At 39.8% G+C, this 12283-nt stretch overlaps 1 protein-coding gene across 1 annotated transcript in view; it reads left to right on the top strand.

Annotated features, from left to right (window-relative positions):
- The window catches only part of SI (sucrase-isomaltase), a 169651-nt gene that overhangs the window by 143854 nt on the left and 13514 nt on the right, over positions 1–12283 (top strand). The window contains exons 55-63 of the mRNA XM_061637223.1: positions 2545–2655; positions 4174–4236; positions 4900–5016; positions 5430–5514; positions 7179–7317; positions 7738–7871; positions 9496–9530; positions 9640–9756; positions 10746–10894. Of these exons, the coding sequence (XP_061493207.1) occupies positions 2545–2655; positions 4174–4236; positions 4900–5016; positions 5430–5514; positions 7179–7317; positions 7738–7871; positions 9496–9530; positions 9640–9756; positions 10746–10894 (950 nt within the window). The remainder of the gene's footprint in view (positions 1–2544; positions 2656–4173; positions 4237–4899; positions 5017–5429; positions 5515–7178; positions 7318–7737; positions 7872–9495; positions 9531–9639; positions 9757–10745; positions 10895–12283) is intronic.

Here is a 12283-nt window from a genome sequence, read left to right as displayed (position 1 = left end):
AAATGCCAAGACATTAAAAGTTACATATCTAAAGGCAAAATTGAACTTAATAAGCAACAATGCTAATACAGCTGGATCCTTAGAACATCCTTAGAATGCCTTCAGTTTTCATTTTAACAGCCCCCTATCCTTTTAGCGGGAGGTCAGTTGCATCCAGGAACGGATGAGAATTCTGCTGAATTTGGATTTAGCACCAGATTTTTCAATGGTCCGCCTATTCACCTTCTTTGTAGAGTGTTCTTATTTGCTCTGAATTTCAGCAGCTTTCCTCCAACACTAGATTTTTCCCCTTGAACATTCCCTCAAATATATTGTTCTTTTATTGATTATACTCACAGAACAGCACAGCAGTACAGCACTCTTTCTCTTTCTCTCATGCCCTTCCACTTGAATAATCCAAGCTCCAAGCAGGGAGGAAGCGAAATCACTTTCAAAATATTAATATTTCCTTTCAAAATATTGATAATTGCTTTCAAAATATCGGTATTAATATTGATATTTTTGGGGAGGAAAGAAATCAAACCAATAAAAGCGATGGATAGTGGACAAAGAATGAATTTGAATCAAAACTGCCTGTTAGGTTGACAGAATGCTTTTGAAGTGGCACAGGCCAATGGATCCCATCCCTAATTACATCCAATCCAAATCCCACCAGGATGGCCATGTCAGTGGAATGAACCTCACTGCTCCAATCACTTTTCATTCCCAATCATGTATGTAGCAAAAAGCAGATTGAGAGTAGGGCTTGCAATATAGGGGGATCTGAGATGTACTAAGGCAGCCACATGGTTGTCAGTGTGGCCATGAAGCTCTGAGCTAGTTGAGACAAAGCAGCCTTTGACATTGAATTGTTCCAGGACCATTGTACTGGGGTTCTCCACCCGCTCATATAGGAAGGCTGTTGGCTAATGGGGTGTGTGATACACCAACAAGATTCCTGTTATGTCCCTCTAGCCAAAAACTAGCACCAGAAGATGCAATTAACTGTCTTCCCTTCTCTTAAGATACCAGCACTGCCCTTGACTCTGCCAGATCTGTCAAATTCCAATAATTACTTTCAATAAAATAATAAATATACCCAGATGATATAAAGTGCAATAATGTAAAGAGCATATAAATGCAAAAGATCTGTCAATTGCATTTCTCTCAGTTTCTCATTTTACCAATCTTAAATTCAGTTCTCCACATTTCTGCAACAATTCACCATTTAAAAAAAAACTCATGAAAATTCTCCAGCATTTCAGTGTGAATTTATCCTGATAAACACATTTTTGTAGGCAGTTTTGACTAATGTACACATTTTTGCAAGCAATTTCTTGTGTCATATAATGTATTTCTGTATGTTATTCACTCATATATTCATTTTTATGCACACTTCCTCCTAACATAGGCATTTTGGTTGGCAAACTGCATTGGTAAAATTCAAATAAGTGCAAATTTTGAAAAATGGCTGTATTTTGGTTATCATATTGTTTCAGAAAGTGTGAATTTGATAGAATTGGCTTGAAATGCAAACTGAATCAAATTTCTTTCCCATCCTACCTAGCAGTGACACCTGGGAACTCCATGCCAACTCACCCCACCCCCAGTCCTGCTTCACCTGGACACATATTCTCTCTTCTCTTTGCCCAGCAGCAATTTCAATACAAAGTGCAAAGCAACACTAATATAACAAATATACCCAGATGATATAAAGTGCAATAATGTAAAGTGCATATAAATGCAAAATGCTAATAGTGCATCAATCATGTATTCATCTACCAAGATCTCTTGTGTTGTGTTACAGAAATGTCCCCCTTACTCTAAAGGAGTAACTCTAACTTTGGGAAGCCAGCATAATTTACAATTGCTTAAATTAAACTGGCATAAAGTACACCAGATCCAAACCATGTTCAGGAGCAAGGCTGGCAGAGGGAAAACAAGCCTTGAAAACAGAGTTTGACTTACACCATCCTTTTTGCCAGTGTCAGTTCTGTCAGGTTACCCAATCACATAACTGAGCTGAATGGAGTTAAGACCCCAGTGTAATTCCCCCCCTCTCAATCCCGTCCCCACTTTGCCCCCAGAATGCCCCGTTTTGGGGACATATTATGACCTCGACTGATCTGGGTTTAGCTGAGCCATGGCTGAGTCATTATTAGGGACTTATGCCAGTGTCTCCTGGCTGAGCCAGGGTTCAGTTGGCTGAGACAGAGATGTGCCCATTCTTCACTTGCTCTTCCCAGTAGTTCTTGGGTTTGGATTGCTCCCTAATATGCTATGGAAAATATAATTACAAGCAGTGCAGTCAGTCTATATTATCATCTCCACCTCATCAAACCAACCTATATAGAATGTGTTGTTATATTAGGAATAATTTTATTTTCTGTATTCTCTCTTACTTGTTCTTAAGTTTTGTATATTTTATTGTTTTATCATTTTCTCCTGCCTTGTGGCCTTTTGAAACCTGAAAAGCAGTATAAAAACATAAAGAATGAATGGAAAGAATTAGTACATACATCTACTGGTTTACTCTGAGAGTAACACTTTGTCCTTTCATTTTAGGACCCACCCATATCAGGCAATGAAACTGAAACATATAATGCATTCACAAGGGGCATGCAAGATGATGTCTTCATCACATGGAGCAACAGCAGTGAAATTGCATGGACAAAGGTACTGTCACCATATTTGACACATCCAAATTCCTATTTGATTCTTGAAAAAAAAAGCAACTGAGTAAGAACCACCACCACTTTACCATTTCTCTGCATCCAAGGAAGGAATTGCCTGCTACTTTCATTTGTCATGTGGAGGAAGTGAAAGGGTTTAGAAAGATTTAGCTTAAATTTGCTATACTGAGAAACAGCCTGAAGTAGAGATGGGAAAGAGGATTCTAGACCATGCTATAATAGGGCTCTTTTCTTTGTGATAACTTGGATTATTCATTGGTAAAATAACAGACAAAAAGAGTATTCTTACAATGAAAAAGGGAATCCCTTGAGTGCTTACAGGGCTTACAACACATTCTGTGTGCTTCAGAGCTGAATCTCACAAGGTTTTATCCTTAGAACATATTTTGGTTTTCTTGATCCAGCAAGGGTGATCTGCACTGGACTTTCTCAAACTGCAATATAGCAGTTGAAATGCAATTCTCCACATTGGATTCCTGCATTCAGAGGCTGGAGATATAAATGTTGTTCCTTGTACTGGACTGGGGCACCATCCTAGAGAAAATGGTGTGTGGGTTGAATCCAGGTTCTCCTCCCCCAAATGAGAAGCATTTATGCATGAGGGTCTAAAATCAGGGCCTAAGCCAGGACTCAGCCCTGGAAAATAAACTAAAAACAAAAAGATTGTATATCTGAGCACATGTACATTGCAGTTACTCGGGGAAGAGAGAAATCAGCCAGCTACCACACACCTGAGATTAGGAATAAGGCATTCCAGACACATTGCTTTTATAGCAACAAGATACTGCATTCTATAAAAATGCAGATTTCCATACACACACCCTCCAACAAATTCAAAATGGGTTCAAGATTGGTAAATTCAAGATTGGTAACAGGGACCAGATGGTCTGAACATATAAAACTGATTCTGGCCCACTTGCATTGGCTGCCTGTATGTTTCTGAGCTCGATTCAAGGTGCTGGTTTTGACCTATAAAGCCTTACACGGCTTGGGACCACAATACCTGATGGAATGCCTCTCCTGATACGAACCCACCCGTACACTACGTTCAAGATCAAAGGCCCTCCTCCGGGTGCCTACTCCAAGGGAAGCTCTGAGGGTGGCAACAAGGGAGAGGGCCTTCTCAGTGGTGGCCCCCAAATTATGGAATGATCTGCCTGACGAGGTGCACTTCGCGCCAACACTATTATCTTTTCGGCACCAGGTCAAGACTTTCCTCTTCTCCCAGGCATTTTAGCATATGTTTTTTAAATTGTTTTTATATTGTTTTGAATTTTAAAATTGTGTTTTAAATTGTTTTTAAAATATGTGCTTTAAATTGTATATTTGTTTTAATGTTTTTGATTGCTGTAAACCGCCCAGAGAGCTTCGGCTATGGAGCAGTATACAAGTGCAATAAATAAATAAATAAACTCTCCATTAACTAAAAGAATAGCATGTTCCCAGAATCATAAAATACGGATTCTATGTGCCTAAAGCTTCATTTCCTCTTTCCCACCAGGTGTGGCCAGATTATCCCAACGTAACAGTTGATGAAAATGAAAGTCTGGATGTTCAACTTCAGGTACTGTTAAACCTCTCTCCTCAACTGTCCCTCAGTGAATACAGAAAAGCTTGAGTCTAGTCAGAATTTCCTGGATCTTACTTTTTTAAAGCCACATATTTTTTAAAGCCATATATGGGCTCCTATTGGGAGGAAGGGCAGGATATAAATTTAATAAATAAACATCAACCAAGGCAGTAATCGTGCATGCCTAACATTGCCTTCCTTGGTTGAATTTACTCTTTAGAAATTAATGTCTGTAGTTTGTGAAAGCAAAAGAGCACAGTGTGCACCAGTCTCATTTACTTAATTTTCCAGGTCTCCTGTTCCCCATCATTTGAGGTAAGATGGGTGGCAATGAGAGAGAGAGAGAGAGAGAGAGCCTTCTCAGTAGTAGCACCCCATCTGTAATATTCCTTCAACTTGGAGGCCTGCCTGGCTCCAATTTTGGCACCTTATCAGAGCTGGTCAATGACATTTTCTCTACTCCCAGCCTTTTTCCTATATTATTTTAACATGCTACCATTTATTATAGGCTGGGAGGGTGACATTTATTATTTATGATGATGGTTTTTATGTTTCATCTTGTTTTGCAAACCACCTTGGAAACTTTGCTGACGGGTGGTATGGAAATGTTTTAAACAAATAAAAGTAAACTCTCTTTCCTTTCTGCGTTACTGTCAGCTGTACCGGGCTTATGTCGCTTTCCCAGATTTCTTGCGCAGTTCAGCATCACAGTGGTGGCAAAAAGAAATAGAGGATTATCATGCCAATGTTCTGAAATTTGACGGCCTGTGGACTGTAAGTACCATGAACCATTTCTTTCATTCCTTTGCTTGCTATTTGTTAGGAATGTTTGCTTTAAAAAAGAATATTCAGGATATTTTCCACTTGGAATTTCTACTATTTCCCTTCCCCCCCATCTCAGTTCAAGGCTATGTTCAGGGTCCCAGTTTCCCTTCTTAAAACCCTAAAGAGTCGTATCCAGTGTGGATTAAGATCAAATGCAGAGATGGTGCCTCAAGGTCTGCCATTTTCTGTAGAAATGTTGTCTTCTACCAAAAACAGGGATTTTTCAGACTTTGGAATGTCCTTCCAAGGGAAATCCACAAGGCCAGTTCTATTGAGTTTCAGGTGGTTGGATAAATCTTACTTTTTCAGTCAACCTTCAGGTATTGAATTTTTATATTTTGGATCTTTAAAAAATATTGTAGGACATGAATGAACCATCCGCCTTCATTGATGGAGCTGTTGAACCCTGTAGGAGTAAAATCTTAAACAACCCTCCCTATATGCCAGGTAAGACAGGTTCCTAAAGCACTTGGGACCCAGTCCAGTTACAGTTCCTTTTAACTAAGTAATGAGACTCACTTGATTAATTTGTGATTACCTTGTTCTAGTACTTTCATTTACATCTCACTTTAGAGGGCTTGGAAATATAGTTTGGAAACTTAGACATGTTATTCAAATATACTCATTGTTTTAAAATGTTGAAATGTCTGCATACTTTAAATAGCAACAGAAGCTTTTTACTGCCATTCAAATATTTTATCTTGAAATAAAATGATAAGCCCCTCCCTCCCTCCCTCCCGGTATTACCTGTTCTGAACCTTCTGGAATAGGTCATGTTACAATTTAAATAGACATTGGAATTATAATTATTTTTGCTCATCTGCCAAGTCTACCTACAAATGACTATGTGTGCAGAGATGAGATCCCTGTTCATGTTCTATGTAGTTTCTTAGCAACCTTGAGCTTGGCTTCTCGCTAGTGTGACAGGTATTCTGCAGTTTGCTTAGCCATCCATGATTAAGTCTCCTACCAATGTACACAGCAGGCCGAGGTGTCCTTAGCTTTAAATGTGAAACTGTATCATACAGCTTTAGACCACTCTCTATGCTCTCATAGCAGTTGGAGTCTGAGTCCTCTGCCTTCAGGTAAGAAATGTCCTATCTCTTATGTAAGAGGCCACTGGTACCAGTGTGGATGAGACAGTGGAGCTAAATTCATCATGCTGTCTGTCTGCTACAAATGACTATCCATTCCTGGACATAAAAGAGAAGGTGGCATTAAATGTGGAAACATGGCCTGGAACATGTTTGCCTCTGGATCCTGGACTGCATCTTCGATTATAGAAATTAGCATGCCCCATTACCTTTTCAATATTTACAATTCTTACACCTGTTGGAGTTTAGCCATGGTTTGTTTGCTTTGAGTGCCTTAGCATCCCCTAAATTATTGGAAGGAATAATTGAATATCCACAGAAAACTAAACCCATACATGTTGTTTATAAATATTTGTTAGAGACATGTGAAGTGGAGTTAGAATATGCTGTACAACCTAAACAATGAAAAATTGCTATACAAAATGTTTCTCTAGACTTAAACTTTAGATTCATTCAGCAAAAAATTGGCATTCTGGGTATATTGGACTCCCCAATGTCTTTATAGGAAGGCATTGTTAAGTTTGGATAGAAGCTGGAGATGTAATGCTGGAAATGCCTCATTGAGACATATGATGTGGGCAGGTCCAGTGATATTAACAGTGGGATTAACAGGGCAACAAGAGTGGGCTTTGCATGCCTCAGTGGCTGCTAAGAGACTTATAATTTGAGCCTGAAAGGACAAATATCCGTCAACTATTATGCAATAGTCTGATGACGTAAATGCCCTTGCTACAGTTGAGCATATTTTCTATGAATACCAACTTTGTGTGAATAAAAATTTAGATATTTGGACTGCATATATAGATCTATATGTGTCAACTAAAATGGATGTATAGATGTTTAAATATTTTGTCAATGGGAGGATTTTCTCTCTCTCTCTTCCTTTTCCCCTCTGTTTTATTCTTTTCCTTTTTTTCTTAATGAAATTGCATTTTTTTAAAAAATCAATAAAAGTGACCCATTACCTTTTGAAAATGACCCACCTCACTGTAAGGTCTTACACTGTCTCCTCATTAGACTTGTTTTTAAAAGCAAGAGGACTGGATCGTATTACCCTGTGCATGGATACTGAACAGCAGCTCCCTGATGGAACACCTGTGACACACTATGATGTGCATAACCTGTATGGATGGTCCCAAGCAAAACCCACTTACTAGTAAGCTGTTTACGTGGTTGTAGGTTCTTGAAATCCTAAAATCTTTTCACAAGACTGTGTTGTGACAGGAAGGATGTGTGACATGCCCACACCCACATATTTTTGCTAGTGTTCTTGCACTGAAACATTCCCCTGTGTTGTTACACTTCATTTGCTGACGTTTGTCCACGAAGGCAAGCTTGCAATTAGGCATGGAACAGAACTGTGTTCGGTCAACCATCTTAAGAGAACCTCCTGGATCAGAACATAATTATCCTTCAGCTTCTGCATTCTTCAGATTTTCTGATACAGTTGTTGGCTCAATAAAAGAAAGGAAGCACAAAATGTATAAAAACAATGTATTTTAACATAAAATGAATTTAGAAATGTATACATTGAGATCTAGGTATACTTACGTATGCTTTTTTATCTTCATATCAGTGGTATGCACAATGCCACAAAGGAGCGTGGGATCATTATTACCCGTTCAACTTATCCATCCAGCGGACGATGGGCAGGGCATTGGCTTGGTGATAACTATGCAAGATGGGATCAGCTTGAGAAATCCATCATTGGTAAGCAGTATCTTTTATTTGCCAGCACACTGTCAGATTGACAACGCTGCTGTTTTACTGATGTGCTGGAATCTTAAATAGGAGAATTTCATACACCAGTTTCTCAGCATTTGCCTCCCTGCATCTAATTAGTAACAGACCCAGAGACATCCAGATTTGGGGCTTGAGCCAAATGGTTCTGTTGGGAGGGGGTCCCACTGCTTTTTCCCCCGTGAGCTTACTGGAGCAGGGGAGATGCTTTGCCTTTGGCACTGTGCAAAGGACTCCATTAGGAACTCATTGTTGTTGCAAGACAGTGCACCAGTGTTCAGAGATCAGCTGCTAGAAGACATGAGAAGTCTAGAGTGGTTTGTGCAGGTCCTTCCCCATCATGAACTTTTCAGTAGGGGAGGGTATCTGCATGCTACTATACTTGTTAGGTAAAAGCAAATGCAGATTTTGAAAACAAATGTTTTATTTTGGGTCTGCGTGCAACGATAATGTTTGGTTTATTTCTGCTTTCAGATGTTAGAACAGGGGTGGCTAATCTGTGGCCCTCCAGATGTTATTGGCCTCCAGCTTCCATCAGCTCCAGCCAATGGTCAACAATTATGGGAATTATAGTTTAGCAGCAACTGGCCACAGGTTCCCCACCCCTGAAATAAGGCCATAAAGTCCATAAAATAGATCGTAAAGTTAGAAGAGATCAAGGAGATCTTGGAGCTTATTGTCCAACCTTGCTTAGGTTCTACAATGAAGGATGCAACTACTGGATCCCTGACAGAATAACAGATCCTCTGTTTTAAGTACCTCCTGCAAAGGACAGCCAAGCACCTCCCAAGGCAGTCTGTCCCAACTGTCAAAGCAACTTCCTGCAAGGAACGTTTGCCTAGTGCTTTGCTGAATTTGCTTTGCTGCAACTTCCACCTGTTAGTTCCTGTCCCAAAAACAAATTTATTCCATCTTCTTTCATACACATGTCCTGGTTCCAAGAACATACAGATGGCTAGATTTCCCTAGGATGATTCTCAGAGCAAAACACCTTGGTCATCTGCATCAACCTATTATTATAATTTATTGCATTTATATACCGCCCCATAGCCAAAGCTCTCTGGGCAGTTTACAACAATTAAAAACAAATATACAAATTTAAAAAGCACACTTAAAAAAAGCAATTTAATGGTTGAGGAAAGGAGCCCCTCCCTCCTGCTGCCCCCTTCTGCCCCCCTGAACACCCCCCATGGCAGTCTTTCTCCTGGTCAACATTCCCCACTGCCATTATGTGGACAGAGCCACTGCCCCCCCCACTTAGCAAGTAGTAAGGGGAATCTTATCACATGGGTACAATTTTTTATCAAATGTATGATAAAATATGTGATAAAATGGCCATCTATATGGTACCTCCTTTCCCCTTTACAGTGTAATCAGTAGGTTATCATACCCAGTCATTACATCATTCTAGAGGGCAATTCTAAGGTTTTTATTTATTTATTTCTGATAAAGATTTTATTTTAAATTTATGTTTGTTTATAAAGCAATGTGATGCAGAAAAATTATAATGTACAGATTTTAAAATATAATATTGATTTCATGTTTTAAAAATATAAACTGCCTGAGGAAATGCTATTCTGTCTCATTTTGATAGGTATGATGGAGTTTAGCCTCTTTGGAATCTCCTATGTAAGTTCTGCTACTGGATTAAATTGTATCTGAAATTCTTTGACACTTTTTCTAGTAATCTAGTGTGACACAAGTCATTCTAACCTCGTTCCTGTTTTCATGCTTTCAGTGCGGGGCTGACATCTGTGGCTTCTTCAATGACACAACCTATGAAATGTGTGCCCGGTGGATGGAACTTGGAGCATTCTACACCTTCTCTAGAAATCATAATGTTATAGGAACTATGGTGTGTCTACAGGTTTTGACAGTATATTGCACACAGGAATATTGTGATTCAACTGGTGTATGACTCTACTAGTACTCTGACTATATAGTGTGAGACGAATGGGCAAGATATCAGATTAACTCAAATTTTTCTGAGCTTTCCTCAGGGGAAATAATGATAATTTCTCTGACCTAATGAAAAGATTCAGAAAAATTCCTCCACCAGTCCTCTCCAGCCCTTGCTATACCCTCCACAAACCCACTTACCTAAGACGTAGTATGCTAAGCAGCAACAGAGAGCCCACAGAGAGAGGAAAGAGGCATGCCCCTTCCTACTGCTCCCTCTAAGTATCCTGATGCACTCAGCAACAACGTAACATTCGTAGAGTGCCATGGGAGAACTACTAGTTTTGCACTCTGACCGTCATTTAGTCAGACAGCCAGGGCAACATTTAAAAGGGGGAAATGGAAGGAAAACATCTTCCTCTTTTTCTCTTCCTGCATTCTGCCTCTACTTAATCCAGCTTCCGTTGCTTGAAAGGGAAGAATTGTGGTTTGGGGGAGGTGAAAGCTGGTGGGGAGCACTTATTGAGAAAGCCAGGAAATACTGTAGTTACTGTAGTTAGGGCCAGGTGTCATCACTCAACTGTCAAAATTTGAGTAAGGACAAGCAGGAAGGAAGCCTCTAAATCAGAGTAGATTTTTATGAGAGCTGAAAATTTCAGTGGAGGAAATAGGTGTTACTGTTTCTAATTTTCTGTTGAAGGATGTCCCATTTACTACTCCATTTGCCTTGTATTCTGCTGCGGAGACTATTGCTGACTGTAATTTAGCTACCCAGATGTCTTATTTTTTTGTTTAGTCTGCAGACATATTTACTGCTATTAGAACTGCAAAATAGAATTTTGTCCCCACTCCCTTTTTACTGGATCACGTGATTTACCTTTAAAGTCAGGGGAAGGGGGGGTCAAGGTATTTTTAGCGTGAATAAACTTCTTGTCTCTTTTGCAGCGGCAAGATCCTGTCTCTTTTAACTCAACATTTGAAGATATATCAAGGAATGTGCTCAGCATACGCTACAAATTGCTACCTTATCTCTACACGTTAATGCACAATGCCCATGCTGATGGCAGCACTGTTTCACGTCCTTTGCTGCATGAGTAAGTATTGAGTGGAAACATGCAAGTTTCCAGAGCATTTGTATTATACCCTTAGAAGTGTGGCATAGTGGTTAAGGTGTTGGACTACGACCTGGGAGACCAGGGTTCAAATCCCCACATAGCCATGAAGCTCACTGGGTGACCTTGGGCCAGTCACTGCCTCTCAGCCTCATGAAAACCCTATTCATAGGGTCGCCATAAGTCGGAATCGACTTGAAGGCAGTACATTTACATTTAGAAGTATACCACTTTTCACCTCTGGGGGGAATATCAGAGTGGTTCACTACATAAATACATAAGACAACATGCAATAAAAATTAATTAAATCAATTACATTTGAGTGAAAAGGAGACCAAAAACAAGCAAAAGCAACATCAGCAACCAGCAAAAATAGTCAGGAGGACAATTGGCTAAGTAAATGCTCTTTTAAGGACCCATCTAATCTCATCAGGAAGGTTACTTCACAAGAGAGGTGCCACTAATGAGAAGGCCCTCCACCACACCACAGCCAAATATCCCTGTGTGCACCACAATACAAATAGCAGGGACAGCCCTGCAGAACACAGTGGCTTAGGTAGTCTATATGGGAGAAGATGATCAGTTGGTTAATGTGGTCCTGAGTTCCTTTGGGGCTTATAACTAATACTTTAATGCTGGCTTGGTAGCTAACTAGCATGGGACTAAAATCAGATATTTCAGTGAGACATGTCCTCATTAATAGGATCCTACTTGGGTAGCTCCATCTAGTGCACCCCATCTAGTGCCACTGTCCTTCTCACAAGAATTGAAGGGTGGGCAGGAAGGCCTCAAGAGGTTGAGACATGCCAGTTTCTCACACCTTAATTATATGTGATAGGATATATGCTACCTCTCAGGTCCCACTACTTCTTTCAGACCATTATAGCTTCATAGAAAATGAGGCTGTTGAAAAAATAATAGTCTGTCTTAGGGATGTTATTATTAATCAGACAATTTTATAGTTCCTAGTGGGAATTCCGAAATCCCCATCCCACATACTTTTACAGCAACTGGCATAGTGATTAGAAAGGATCTGACACACACACAAGAGGGGCCATGGAGGATAGACCCATTCGCTGATTGGAAGTGCACCTCACACCCAACCGTGAAGCATGTAACTATTAAACTATAGATTATAAAAATCAGTATCCAACTGATATAAGCATCCTGGTGAAAAACTTTGATATGTATAGAAAGCTATTTCCAGAAGGAACTACTCACTTGTTTATTTTTCTCTATTTCTTTATTTTATTACAATTCTATTTTGCATTTCCTCCAAGAAGCTCAACTCAGCATGCGTGATATTTCCCCCTATATTACCCTCACAACACTGTTGTGAATGACTGACACATGGTTAGCAGTGGCCTTAAT

The sequence above is a fragment of the Rhineura floridana genome, chromosome 7 (genome assembly GCF_030035675.1).
Source record: "Rhineura floridana isolate rRhiFlo1 chromosome 7, rRhiFlo1.hap2, whole genome shotgun sequence".
In the NCBI taxonomy this organism is placed as follows: Eukaryota; Metazoa; Chordata; class Lepidosauria; order Squamata; family Rhineuridae; genus Rhineura; species Rhineura floridana.
The sequence above is the reverse complement of the archived record's forward strand: the minus strand, read 5'-3'. Positions and strand labels throughout refer to the sequence as shown.